Consider the following 14,495-nt stretch of genomic DNA (forward strand, 5'->3'; position numbering starts at 1 on the left):
TCTCTAGGAGGAATGGGAATTCTGCCTGATCCATTATGCAGCATCTCCCTGCCTATAAATGCAGGTGTTTTCTGTGATGTAATTAATTGCTGGACATAAGCCTCTCTCCATATTCCTCCTCTCATTCCACAGTGAAATGGGTTCTGTGCAACAGGAGGACAGCGTAAAACTTGTTCATTTCTGGTTTTTCAGAGCAGACCAGAGAGAAATGGAAGGAAGACCTGCGAAGGAAAGTCTGGTTCTGAAGACATTGTCTGCTGGTTTCTAAACAGCTGAAGTGAAAGCAGAGAGGAACTGCAAACTTAACAGCATCGTTATTTGGAATTACAATCAAGTACTACATGATGGGGATAACCAGGTTAGGGGATGACCTGCTGGAAAGGAGAAGGACCTAGCTGTTCCAGTAAGGCCTCTGATTACAGAGCCCAGAACAGAACACAGTCCTCCAGATATGGCCTCACCAGGGCATAGCAGTGGGGGAGGAGAACCTCCCTCAGCTTGCTAGCCACTCCAGAGACTTTAGTGGACAGCTGTGATTTTTCAAATGTGATGGAGAGCGGCTCGGCAACCAAATCAGCCATCTCTTTCCAAGGGGATCCCACTCAGCAGTTCCTTGAGCAGCTGGAAGTTTGCTCTCCTAAAGCACCGGGCCCTAACTCTACTTTTTGCCAAGCCCGCATTCTTCAAGATCACAAACTCCACCAGGGTATGATCACTACAGCCCAGGTGGCCAAATTCTGACCACTTTAATGGTAAAGACTGGGCACACCTTCCAGCTTTCTCAATGGTAGAAAATCACTATCCGAATTTTCTGAGATTTTTAAGATACTGTCTAATCAATAGAAAAAAGTTTCTCTTCCCTGGCTTAGAAACCATGCATTTTTTGAATTGCTCTCTGATTGGTACTTATCCAAGTCTCTAATCCAACCTCTTCTAAGTTATGTGTTTAGCTTACAATATCAAACAGATTTGCATCTCCAGTACAGTTTCTAATTACAGAATCACTGAACCTCACCAGGGCATAGTAGTGGAGAGGAGAACCTCCCTCAACTTGCTAGCCACTCTCTTCTTATTGCACACCAGCAAACCATCAGCCTTTTTAGCCCCAAGGCACACTGCTGGCTCATAGAGTCATAGAATGGCCTGTGTTGAAAAGGACCACAATGATCACGTACTTTCAACCCCTGCTATGTGCAGGGTCACCAACCACCAGACCAGGCTGCCGTGAGCCACATCCAGCCTGGCTTTTAATGCCTCCAGGGATGGGGCATCCACAGCCTCCTTGGGCAACCTGTTCCAGCATGTCACCACACTCTGAGTGAAAAACTTCTTTCTAATATCTAACCTAAACCTCCCCTGTCTCAGTTTAAGACCATTCCCCCTTGTCCTATCACTATCCACCTTTCTAAAAAGCCATTCCCCCCCTGTGCCTACACTCCCTTCAAATATTGGAAGGCCACAATGAGGTCTCCCTGGCACCTTCTCTTCTCCAAGCTAAACAAGCCCAGTTCCCTCAACCTTTCCTCATAGGAGAGGTTATACAGTCTTCTGATCATCTTAGTGGCCCTCCTCTGGACCTGCTGGCTCATAGAGTCATAGAATGGCCTGGGTTGAAAAGGACCACAAGTTTCTAATTACAGAATCACTGAACCGTATGGGTTTGCTGGCAATGCAAATTTGGGAGAAGTGGCTGACATACCAGAAGGCTGTGCTGCCATTCAACAGGACCTGGACAGACTCGTGAGTTGGGCTAAGAGGAATCTTATGAGGAATCTACATCTGGGTAGGAATAACCATGTTCTTGTGAGGCCTCGTCTGGAGTACTGCATCCAGACCTGGAGTCCCCAGTACAGGAAGGACTGGAGCACTTAGAGCAGGTCCAGAGGAGGGCCACTAAGATGATCAGAAGACTGACCCAGGCCATTCTATGACTCTATGAGCCAGCAGTGTGCCTTGGGGCTAAAAAGGCTGATGGTTTGCTGGTGTGCAATAAGAAGAGAGTGGCTAGCAAGTTGAGGGAGGTTCTCCTCTCCACTACTATGCCCTGGTGAGGTTCAGTGATTCTGTAATTAGAAACTGTACTGGAGATGCAAATCTGTTTGATATTGTAAGCTAAACACATAACTTAGAAGAGGTTGGATTAGAGACTTGGATAAGTACCAATCAGAGAGCAATTCAAAAAATGCATGGTTTCTAAGCCAGGGAAGAGAAACTTTTTTCTATTGATTAGACAGTATCTTAAAAATCTCAGAAAATTCGGATAGTGATTTTCTACCATTGAGAAAGCTGGAAGGTGTGCCCAGTCTTTACCATTAAAGTGGTCAGAATTTGGCCACCTGGGCTGTAGTGATCATACCCTGGTGGAGTTTGTGATCTTGAAGAATGCGGGCTTGGCAAAAAGTAGAGTTAGGGCCCGGTGCTTTAGGAGAGCAAACTTCCAGCTGCTCAAGGAACTGCTGAGTGGGATCCCCTTGGAAAGAGATGGCTGATTTGGTTGCCGAGCCGCTCTCCATCACATTTGAAAAATCACAGCTGTCCACTAAAGTCTCTGGAGTGGCTAGCAAGCTGAGGGAGGTTCTCCTCCCCCACTGCTATGCCCTGGTGAGGCCATATCTGGAGGACTGTGTTCTGTTCTGGGCTCTGTAATCAGAGGCCTTACTGGAACAGCTAGGTCCTTCTCCTTTCCAGCAGGTCATCCCCTAACCTGGTTATCCCCATCATGTAGTACTTGATTGTAATTCCAAATAACGATGCTGTTAAGTTTGCAGTTCCTCTCTGCTTTCACTTCAGCTGTTTAGAAACCAGCAGACAATGTCTTCAGAACCAGACTTTCCTTCGCAGGTCTTCCTTCCATTTCTCTCTGGTCTGCTCTGAAAAACCAGAAATGAACAAGTTTTACGCTGTCCTCCTGTTGCACAGAACCCATTTCACTGTGGAATGAGAGGAGGAATATGGAGAGAGGCTTATGTCCAGCAATTAATTACATCACAGAAAACACCTGCATTTATAGGCAGGGAGATGCTGCATAATGGATCAGGCAGAATTCCCATTCCTCCTAGAGAACCAGCAAGCGTGACAACACGCCTCCTCCCTGCCAAAAGCTGCCTACCTTCTGGTATTCCCAAGGACTTGCCAAACACCGCGTTGGCATGGACGGCTCTATCCAAATCTCAGAGCACTTTGCTGCAGTGTGGATGAGAAGAGACACGAGAAATGCTAACAAAAAAATAAGGCCAGAGGCAGATGGGGAGGATCAAGATTTTATTTATTTTTATTGTATTGCTTTGCTTTTGGTGTTGGTTACATGTAACATTGTAGAGGACTAGGTAAGGAAGACTACTAAGGGCAGAAACAAGTCAGCTGATCCATCAGGGCACAGATGTATTCTTCAGGCATTTCCCTGTTCAGCTTTGGCTGGAGGTGGGGAAAGGACAGAGTGAGAGAGAATTCCTGGTGAAGCAATAACCAGAACCCCAGACGACTTCTCCGCATTCTGTGGTAGCCCCTTTTGTGCCATGTCAGCTTAAACCCTGTTAAAATCTGCGAACCTACGACACCTAAAATTGCCACGTTGCAGAAGGACAACATATTGGGAATGTTCATTATATCCATACTACAGAGAAGGAAGGAGAGGCATGAGCTATCAGAGTAAATGTTGTCTTGTGGCACATGGATTTCCCACAGGATTGGAAAAAAGAACCCAGGGCAAAGCTTGAAATTCACTGAAGACATGTGAACATTTCACCAAGGTGGCCGGGAGACAATTCCTCAATGCACTTCTGTATCTGCAGCATGGTGAAAGTGGCCTTGGAAAAGGTAGATACGCAGAGGTTGAGCATGGTGCTCTGTCCCAAGGAAGACTTCGGTCTCATTTGTACAATGTGAAACACACACAGGAAAAGACAAGTGCCTCTGTCTGACTTAAGGCGATAGCACTGAGATTCACGGTCTCAGTGAATAAAATGAAATATAACACGGGGTGCCCAGCATTATTTTCCCCCTCTGTACTACCGTATGACTCAAGCCTGCTGTAGGCATGGTAAAGACAAGCTCAGAGACTTGTTGTAGGCAAAGGAAGCCTAAGGTTTGCAAAAGACTTCCATTCAAAATAATTTGCAATAGGCTATTTGCTCCTATGTACCCTACCTGTGGCGCAGGGAGCACCGTACTCCTGTATGGCAAACTCATCTGAAAAACAGAAGGGAAGAGAGAGAGCAGGGCTGTCAGAGGTCCCTCTCCCAGGAACGCAGAGGGACAAGCAGAGGGACAGTGCAGGAACAGCTGTGGGTTTCCATTGCTCCCAGGCACCTCCATGAGTCCAGCTCCCCACAGTCACTCACCGGGACACCCTCAGCCCCACACTTACCTGTCTCATAGTAATCATACACCTTCACCTGAGCTGGCTTCAGGCCCTGCACAGGGATGTCCTGCTCCACCGTGAAGGAGAAGCTCAAGGTCACGTTGCTCAGCTGGGAAAAGGAAGTGATGGAGGATCAGTGTCCGCTTTCTGTCTGCCCTGGGCTCTCCTGCTGTCCCCTCACTGAACTCTTCCTACTAGTGCTCTTGCTGCCAGCAGTGCCCTGGGCACTGGGAGTGCATGTGCGTGTGAGCGTGTCCCTCAGCAGGCCTGGCTGAGGGACAAGGGGAAACCCCAGGACCTTTCCCCACACTGGGGGAGCTCATGTCTGGTGGGCAGGTGTAGGCTGATCCGTATGCAGGCCCAGAGGGAAAACCTGCTGAGGGCTGTGAGGAAGGCACCAGTAAATTCTGAGGTCAGCAAAAGTCAGTTCATTCCTACTTTTATCAGATCCATTTTTGAGACCCGTGTCTTTTGCCTTGGGTGGCCAAATGTCCCCAAGGCTTGTGTTTTTCTTTCCCATTCTAGCCCCAAACGGAGACTCACCTTTTCCAGATACACTAAGACATGGTTGGTACTGAACTCTGTACGCTCAATGACTTGGTGGTGTGCCAGCTGAAGAAAGAAGACCAAATTGTTATTGAATTGAGGGTGGTCCCCCTGTGCCGTTTTCACTGCCCCATGGACGGGACGCACTACGGATAAAGCACTAGGAGTACTGACAGCAGTGACTAGGCCTGCGTTGTGGAACTGACTCCCTGGTGCACCATTAGCCATTAATGGTCCCCAGGTCTCCCCTTCACCAGCCTGGCAGATTAAATACTGAGCAGCTCCAGCAGGGACTGATCACTGGTCCAAACACAGCAAAGAGAGGATTCAATGACAATGCATTCTTTTAGGCTTGCTAGTTCTGCAGTATCTTATAATCTCTGCTCTTTTCCAGGGCAACACACTTGCTCAACACCTCACAAAGGGACCTGAGCCTTAAACAATTACAAGACAAGCTATAAACTATATGGTAAGATCAGCAGAAGGAAAAAGAAACCAGTATTGCTTTTGAATGTGATACACACGGACAATGTTTTCAGCAAGGTATCTGAACTCAGAGATAACCCATCACCTGCCCAAAGAGAAAAAAACAAACATAGTCTGTTTTACACAGATGGATCACGTAGTACTGGCTTCCAGCCAGGTGTGGAAAGAAAAGTACTGTACACACATCATCTGTGTAGATGACAATGGCAGGATCAAGACGATGTCAATCCTAGAGCCCCCTAGTAAGCCACAGACACCTGGAACGTGTCTTAAAAATAAAGGAGAAACTGAATGTGGCCCAGGTGATAAAATGAAAGGGGCAGATATCCTCAGACAAGCAATTCACGTGGGTTCCTACCTTCCTCACTGAGGACTTGACAGGGATGAATCCCGACAGCATTTTCACATCGATAATCACCATGTTGGAGACACTGCGCTCACCCACGTAACTAAGGAATCAAGCCACAGAGATTCAGGGCATGCCATGTCAAAGCTGGGGCACTTCCACTTTTTCTGTAACACTTGACACCTCACCACTTCCTGTCAATCCAGCACCTTCTTCTCCAGCCTGGTCACCTGTGCCGCCCCTCAGTAGCCCAGCGCTTTGCTCCCTGCACAGCTTATCCCCACAGGACATCTCTTGCCTCCACAGCCTCTCCTCCCAGCCCGGCTGCTTCCAGCCCACTTCGCAGTCCAGGTGGCTGCTCCGTCCCTTCCAGACCGGCTCCCCCTGCACCACCAGACCTCCTCCAGCTCCCTCGGCTACTCAGGAGGGCTCAAACCAAACACAGACTTACCTGACGTTTATGCCTATGTCAAAGGCCTTGTGAGCCTTGGAGTCCTCACACGTCTCTGGTCTCGTGTGTACATGCAGCAGGAAGGGCGCGCTCTCCTGCTTGGGCTGCACGTTGTACCTCAGGCTTGTCTACGGGAGAGCCAGCAGCTGTGTGTGTGCATGCTCAACGCTTGAAAGAGATCATCGTCTGCCTGCCCGGCTCTCCCCCTTCCCCACTCTCACAGCTCCCCAGCACTCACGGCTCTTTCCCTCTTTCACTGTCGCTCCGTTCTCCACGCAACTCTGCTCCTCTCCGGCTTCTCCCGGAGCTTTCCCTTGCGCTCCTCCCCCTCTCCCTTATCCCTTCTGCCCTCCCCCTCGCTCCTGCCTGAGAGAGGGCTCCCCTGCCAGGACAGCACTTTCCCCACCACCCTCACCTGCAGGTAGACGCATCCCTTGCCAGACACCTCTACGCTGTACTCCCCTGGCACCTGGGGCAGGGGCACGTGCTGGAGCAGCAGCCGGTTTGAGGGGTCCACGTGGAAGTCTTGCTGGAAGTCCCCTCCAGATCGCAGGGTCACTTTGGAAGCTGCTCCGCTCTTGGCATAGGTGGAAACTCCGTACAAGGAGAGGGCTTGCAGAGCCACAACTGTGTCCTGCAAGAGCCAGGCCCGACACCCATGGACAGGTTAGCCCTCTTAACCATCCCACATCCTGTTCTCCCACAGCCCGCCCTTTGCTGTCAGCAGGCACCCTCTCCTCCATTCTTCACTTTCTCTGGTCTTAAGCGAGAAGCTGAGAGGGAAAGATCAGCCTTTGCAGGCGCCCATTTTCTTCCCGTGTCCTCCTGAACTTGCTGTGGCGAAGCTCTGTGCAGCCTTCACCTGTTCTCCCCGGGGAAAAGCAGCAGCTGCATACACACACAAACTATGGCGGGAGCTCCAAACTGCAGTGTCATTTGTGTCACCAGCATTCTCACCCACTGGCTCAAATAAGCCAGGTCATTAATCAGCGTATCAGTCATTCCCTGCGGTGCTACCTGACATACTGGCCTTGGCCTCTCGGGAACTCGGTAGCTGCGGCAGATGCTAATACTGCGGGGCCACAGTCCCCACTTGGCTTAACCTTAACTGCGCTCCCACCCTGGTCTCTGGCACTCTCCTGATATTGATATGGGAGGCCACAGGAGGGAAACTGCTGCTCACCTGGGTGGAGGAGAAGCCTCCGTTGGGATTCTGCTGACCAATGATCCACTTTGCAATACGAGATGCGAGTGACAGCTCCTCCTGCGAAGGTGCTGGCTGCGTGGTGAGGTGAGCAAGGAGCACATAGGCTGTCATCTCCACTTCAGCAGAGGGAGCTTTATAGCGGTAGTACGGGAGATCAGCCTCTGGCTCTTTCCCAGGCCGCTGCCAGTGAACAGACCCATCTTCACAGGAGGCAGGGTACATGTAGAGAAGACAGCAAGGAATTAGTAGCAGTTTCTTGCAAGGGAGTTACTGACCTGCTGCCAGCGAGGAGGAGAGAGCCCCTGGCATGTACCTGTCCTATAGGATGAAGTGGGAAGGGTTAGATAGCCCCACACTCGATGCGTGTTTACAACTAGTCTAAGAGTGCCGAGGTTCCTGGGCCTGGATGCCACTTTCACTTAAACTCCAGATTGACAGACACATTTACACGTTTGGACACCTAAAGGAGACAGAGACCTAAGAAGAACACCAGGCTGGCACACTGCCCCGTTTTGAGAAGTGGTACTTCCTTCGCAACCCTGCTGGACAACATTTGGGCAAACGGACCATCCAGGCTGACTTTACCAGAATGGTTCTGAGTCTTGACACAGTTTCCTGGAAGACTCAGTGCTTATGCTAGGACCTCTGAAATGACCCATTCTGTCTCAGCACTTCCATCTCTTCTCTGATGTATCATCCCTCACGCTGTGAGGGGTAAGCTTTGTTCTGTGTTGAGCGTGTCTGCTGGAAGGAAGGAGCGGCTATAAACATTGCTAAGACTTTGTTAAAGCAGTGCCTGCGATGACAGGAGGAGTAGACTGACATGAGGCATTAGCAGAGCCACCCTTTTGTTCATCACCAACGGGAATGGTGAGGGGTGCCTCCAGACGAATCCCTCAGAACAGAGGGGTAGGACGGGGCACCCACGATGAGCCGTCAAAAACACAACCACACTGCACAAGCATTTCCTCTCCCTACAGCTTTCCCCATCCACAGAAGCCGTTCCATGCTCCCATTTCCCCACCAACAAAAGCCATTTTATCAGAGGTAGAGGTAAGATCTGTGGGATGGAAGAAAGCAATGTCCCACCAAGAGCTCTCACCCTTTTGGACGGCTTCCTTTTCAAGTGAGCCAAGGAACGCCTTCCTCTTCTCCTCCTTCCCTGCCAGGGCAAAGGCATATGCCAGCAGTGCCTTGGTGTACACGTGGTTTTCTTCCCCATTTCCTGCCGTTTCCAGGCAGAACAGAGCATTGCGCACCACCGAGTGCTGGGGAGATGGAGACACTAAGACCAGGCAGCAAGACGTCATACTGAAGTCCATCTCAGAACAACAGGAACTGTATGGTACCCACGGTCCCTTTACAACCCTAGCACACTGTCTGATATATATTGTACCACTGTCTTTTCCTTTCCCTCCAGGTCTGCTTCCTTATGTGACATATGAGTAACCAAAGAGTGTTCTTTATTCTGTACCTTTCTTTTCTCTGAAATATCTTGTTACAATGATTTTTGTGAGCAGTTCAGTGATTTTGCATTGAAAGTTTGAAGCAAGGTCCAATATTCTTCTGCCTATGGAAGTATTCGCTGCCTGACGGTGCGTTGCATCAACACAGTAAGCCCATACAGGTCGTCTAACAGGCACGTACAATTCTGACACAAAAGGAGTTTTTCTTACAGATGTAAAAAACCTATCTGGGTCATTTCTGAAATTTAAATGTTATTTAACTCACTGTGAATCCACGGAGTACTCTTTACAATGAGCAAAAGCAAGATACCCCAGAAATGAACTTAGGGGAAGATGAAGTGAAATGTTTGCATAAGAGACAGTACTGGACAGGGGAGGAAAGTGGAGAAAAAGCGTCAGTCCATCTTGGACTTGAAAAGAAAGAAAGTATATCCAGATAGAATTTCTTCTTTCAAAATATAAAGGGGCCTAATTATCTATAGGAGGCTAGTGGGGCAGGTTAGTACCGTCTGTGACTCAGGTGACACATACAGTTACAGGCAGAGGAATCTCCAGCAGTGCAATAGTGATGTAGGCTGTCAGTGTTACCTCATTGTTCACTCCACCCTGCAGGGAAACGTAAAATTAGGTGCTTACTCCACACATCTTCTCAAAGTCATTTTTCTACCATTTCTATGGGTATACTTGATTCTGTATTGTAGCCCCTTAGCTCGTGTCCTCCCCACTGATGCTCATATTGTGCCGTTTATGGATTGCCTTGTTCTCCTTCTTGTCATGGCAGTCACACAAAACGGCCTCTGGCTTTTTAGTTCTTGCCATTGACATGGGAATTCCCCAAGGGCCTGTGTGCTCAAGAAGCTCAGCTGCAGCCATCTGATTTAGAGTCAAGTGCCAGCCTCACTAAGATCCAGCTATGCTACCTTCATGGCATTGTTCAGGAGCATCCCAGAGCTGCGGAAGCAGCCATTCTCCTTCTGATTTTGACTGAGCCAGATCAAAGCATCCTGGATGTGCTTTTCATCTATGAAGACGTAAGACCGGGCCTGGGCAAAGGACTTCAGGACAAAGGCTGTGAGCCTGTAAGGGAGACAGAACAGTGAGAGGGCTTGTGCAGGCCTGCTGCCCATGCCAGGTGACAGAGCACATGTGCACTTCACTTGTCTGGAAGAAGGAAAAGCGGCTTGGAGATCTGCAGGTCAATTAGTCAGACACGAAGTACGCCTTCACCACAAAGAATCTGCCAAAAAAAGAATCTGCTTCTTGCCTTGCTTTCTTTTCTGCCTCTTGGCCCATATAACCCTATGATCCTGCTGCATTGAGGCTACCCTTTTGAGGACTTCGGGTTGTTAATGTGTATCCAAACAAATGTCTTTGGAAAACGGTAGAGTATTGCATGCCGATTAGCTCAACATCTGTATGAGAGTAAGAATCAGAATAACAAGAAAGAATCAATCCACAGAAGCTTATGGTCTGCTGGCAGGACTCTCTCTCCAGATAGCCATGTCTCAGGGGCCCCCCAGAATTCCCAAGAGATGTCAGTAAAACTGTGGATAAAGTATAACACGCTAGAAGAGCTTTTACATAGCAGTTACGGGGAAAAAAGCTAAAAAACTAGGCATGTAGAGAGGCCAATTACTCCCAGGGCACAAGTACTGTTTCAGAGTCCAAAAGCAAGGTGATGAAAGCATCCATTCTTACCCTTACCTAAAGCTGAAAATGCATGGTAACAACATGCTGGAGTAACTCAGAGCTTTGCAGTAAATCACACTGGCAACACACCCTCTCCTCCAGGCTGTCTTTTGTTTGGTAACAAACGCATTTGGAAGATAACCATACAGCACTGCTTTTGGATTATTGTCCTTTACGAAAATACTTTTCCCAGCAGTTCTCAGCAGATCCTACTCTGGAAGAGCTGCCACTGCAACTCTTCAGCTTTCTTCATTTGGGATGTGAAATCCCTTCTCCCTCCTTTCCCACTTTGTTTTTGTCTGTCTTTCTCGTCCATCATAGTCCTCGTAGCTGCAAGGTGGGAGGAGATGCTTCAGCTACATAACTGGCTGATGCAGCCTCTTTCCTCACTTAAGAGGCAGCACAGGGCCCACAGCAGCTCTGAAAAGTCCACTGGTCTACAACTACATTTCTTATTTACCATCAGGTGGTATTTGTCATAGCTGCGTAGCTGAGAAAGAGAGCATGTGGAAGAGGAGCAGATGACACTGAAATCTCACCAGGTGTTCCCCCGTTGGCCGTAACGTGGTCCAAAGGTACTGTAAGAGCCATCTGGGTGCTTGTAGTTCATCTGCCTCTGATAACCTGCAGAGTTTAAAAAAAAAAAAAAAAAAAAAAAGCTTCATCAGCGACAGCAAAACAGAGAAACAGGTTAGTCCTATCCTAGCACATACAACCCCACCTCCATATACTGCTTATACTGCAAGAGATGCAGTATCTGCCTTTCTTCAGAAGGCGGGCAGGAGACACATTAACAGCAATGGACAAGCCGCTGCAGCAGGTCACCTGGTATCGGTGCACTGCATTCCAGTTCCGTTAAGGAGCAGAGAAAAGTGGGTGAAATGACGAGGTTCTTGAATGCATAAGAAACAGAGAATAGAAAAAGGACATGGGAAAGACTTCCCTGGCATACAGAAGAGACCATCTGAGTAAGAGACAAGCTGTATCTGGTCAGCATGTGACAGAAACAAGCCAGACAAGTTCTGAAAAAGTTCAGAGCAGAAGCAAAAGTCCCGCTCAACTCACCGCTCACTAAGTATCCAATGGCCTTGGATTTGACCTCCTCACTCAGCTGTCCTGTCTTGTTCAGATAGTCCAGGACATAGACGTTGGGTGCAAACAAGACCATGTTCTGTTCGCCACAACCAAATGGCATCTGGAGTAGCTGGTGCAGGTTCTGCATGGCGGTGCCCATGAGATCGCCTAAGGAACAGGGAATACAAGAGGGATATTAATGAAATTCAGCGTTAGCTGCCAAAATCAGAGGGATCTACAGAAAAACAGAAGGAGGAGATGGCAGAATATCTGGCAGAAATATCTGGCAGAAAAATCTGTATTGATAACAATCCTGGAATGACACACAGAGCACAACAATGAAAAAAAAGGAGGGTGGTAAGTCAACGGATAGATCACTAGCGGAGAAACCCGGACAGAATGAGATGCAGAAAGAGCAACAAACGAAACAGAATTGAAAGGGAAAGCACTTGAGACAGAAGAGAGGAAAGGCAGGAACGAAGTGTGCTTGGAACCAGGAGAAGAATCTGTGTGAGAGCTAGGAGGCGAACACAGTCATGCAGATGGGCAGAAACAGCACGTTTCTTTCTCCCAGCAGATCCTTCCCAGGCCGATCACTCACCTAGCACTGAGAAATATGCTCTGCCTGAGTCTTGGACCACATTTGAGGGAAGCAACAGAGAAAACTTCTCTTTCACAGACTCTCCTGAGAGAAACAAGATGAAACAGCTTCAATGTAGACCCAAGCTTAAAGGAAGGGGCAGGGCCTTCAGTGGAACATCAGAAAAGTTTCCTCTTCCCTTCATCCCTTGCTATACATAAAGATGTCTCTGGGCCCCAAGTGAAGGGTCCTGTTCTGATTATCTACAATCATACAAGCGTCTGAGTTGGAAGGGATCTTTAAAGGTCGTCCAGTCCAACTCCCCTGCAACAAACAGGGACACCTACAGCTCTGCCAGGTCGCTCAGAGTCTGGTCTGGGCTGACCTTGAATGTCTCCAGGAACGGGGCGCACACCACATCTTTCTGGGCAGTTGTGCCATCATAGGAAGGCCACAGAGGGTTGGTCATCCAGGACTTGTCCTTGGTGAAACTAGGAGTACTACAAGTACTACTAAAATATACTAGAAATAATTGTTGCAAGCTATATAATGAAAAATGAATTCACGTAAAAAAAATGCAAGTGGTACAAGCACAAACTTCCCCGTTTGTGTATTTTACAAACTACAGAACTCATTCACTAGCCATTCATGTAAGACTCTCCCAGCAACATCTGGCGTGAATAAGTTTTGAAGAAGTTTGAATAACATGGCAGTTTACTCAGAGAACGACATCTTGTCTCATTGCCCCTTATCACCACTTGTAGAATGATATTTGTAAAATATCAGCCAACCTGGAAAGCGGTAGAGGCAGCGCTGTCTTCTTCCTCCAGGCATGTCCCACTCATCACCCACACAGAAACAAATGGTGGGCAGGGAGGGAGGGCCTTACCTTTCAAACAGAGCACAGAGTTCTGAACAGTTTCCTTCTCAACTCCTTCAGGCTTGGGTGGAATGAAAGAAAACAAGAGAGGTGAGAAATTATTGAGCATACAGACAGAGGGATGCCTAACAAGGAAAGAGGAGCAAGTAAGTGAAAAGTGAACAAACAGGAGAAGGAGAGGCAGTGACAAACACTCCCTGTAATATAGAGAAAGGACTCTGAAATATCAATGCAAGTAAAACAGTCATACTCCTAAATTATTGGAAAGAACAGGAAAAGAAGAGCAACAACACTGCAGGACCATCACGAGGGTGACCTGCAACTACTGTATGCAGTGAGGCTCCTGCATCCTTGTAACAAAAGGGCTGCAGCATTACAGCGAGTGCTTTTGTTAGCAGAAGTTCACAGCACCCCTAGAGGGCCGCTCAGAAGCCGTCTGCAGGGCTATTGATCATAAGTTGCAGACACTGGAGGAAAAAGATCTGTTGAGAATAGAAAGGGGAAATGGGCGCGATGGTATCTGGTGACGCACTTGATGCAACACAGGCAAGTGGCACGAGAGGCTGTTTCACGAGAAAAGAACATCAGGTACCGCTGTCAAGTTACGGCACTCGGCATAATAATCCGTGGGGTCTGCTCCAAAAGTAATGCCTCCTATTTTATCATGTCAGGATGTGGGAGGTATGGCAGGAGAGGCTGAATTTTCCCATCAGTATTCCATTACATTTTGCTGCCATGCAACACGTGACTACGGAGAAGCAATGTGAAAAATGACATCTGACATGGAAGTCATGGCGTACGAAGAAATGGTGTGCATCTGAACAGAAAAAATCGCACCCACTGACATTCATTGGTGCCTGCAGAACATTTACGGAGACCAAGCCACCCACCGCCTCACTGTGCTAACATGTCAGCAAGATTTTTTGAAGCGTGGAATGCAGGCAAGATTTTTATAAGTGCTGCATGCACTTAATTGCTGGCAAAAATGCACAGCTACTGGTGGCGACTATGTTGAAAAACAGTATTTCGTAGGTGAGCATTTGCTCTATCAGGCTGTGCTACTGTTCTTTCGTGCCTGTTGTAGTTTCCATGAAATTAAACTGGAGGCATTCATTGTGGAACAATCCACGTAGCATTTTCCTATAACAAACTGTACAGAACTAACTGCCACATCATGTTTCATTCCATACCACCTAGTATCAGCCGTGGAAAACAGATAAGCTGTAAAACTGTAACACGTTCTCACGGACTGTTTTAATATGTAGAGTTTGGGAGGGGGACCTTTATACAGGCATCTAACTCCCACAGGTACTTTGAATTCCCCACCTTCACCCTGGTGCCAGACCAAAGGTGTGTAACACGCAGCATAACAGGCAGTTTGCTTGGCTACTCGACTAGCAGAGAGACAGC

The 14,495-nt window shown here is 48.1% G+C and overlaps 1 protein-coding gene across 1 annotated transcript in view; it reads right to left on the reverse strand.

Annotated features, from left to right (window-relative positions):
- Positions 1-3,420: 3,420 nt before the first annotated feature.
- The window catches only part of LOC122156280 (alpha-2-macroglobulin-like), a 35,862-nt gene continuing 24,787 nt past the window's right edge, over positions 3,421-14,495 (reverse strand). The window contains exons 22-36 of the mRNA XM_042810921.1: positions 13,095-13,146; positions 12,227-12,310; positions 11,617-11,793; positions 11,091-11,175; positions 9,783-9,939; positions 9,394-9,468; positions 8,499-8,664; positions 7,373-7,596; positions 6,605-6,823; positions 6,190-6,317; positions 5,751-5,841; positions 4,904-4,972; positions 4,367-4,469; positions 4,147-4,188; positions 3,421-3,806 (exon numbers count right to left, since the gene is read on the reverse strand). Coding sequence (XP_042666855.1) covers positions 3,769-3,806; positions 4,147-4,188; positions 4,367-4,469; positions 4,904-4,972; positions 5,751-5,841; positions 6,190-6,317; positions 6,605-6,823; positions 7,373-7,596; positions 8,499-8,664; positions 9,394-9,468; positions 9,783-9,939; positions 11,091-11,175; positions 11,617-11,793; positions 12,227-12,310; positions 13,095-13,146 — 1,710 coding nt within the window. The 3' untranslated portion in view covers positions 3,421-3,768. The remainder of the gene's footprint in view (positions 3,807-4,146; positions 4,189-4,366; positions 4,470-4,903; positions 4,973-5,750; positions 5,842-6,189; positions 6,318-6,604; positions 6,824-7,372; positions 7,597-8,498; positions 8,665-9,393; positions 9,469-9,782; positions 9,940-11,090; positions 11,176-11,616; positions 11,794-12,226; positions 12,311-13,094; positions 13,147-14,495) is intronic.

The sequence above is a fragment of the Centrocercus urophasianus genome, unplaced genomic scaffold (assembly GCF_019232065.1).
Source record: "Centrocercus urophasianus isolate 14NV4802_14NV808 unplaced genomic scaffold, USGS_Curo_1.0 seq_12, whole genome shotgun sequence".
In the NCBI taxonomy this organism is placed as follows: domain Eukaryota; kingdom Metazoa; phylum Chordata; class Aves; order Galliformes; family Phasianidae; genus Centrocercus; species Centrocercus urophasianus.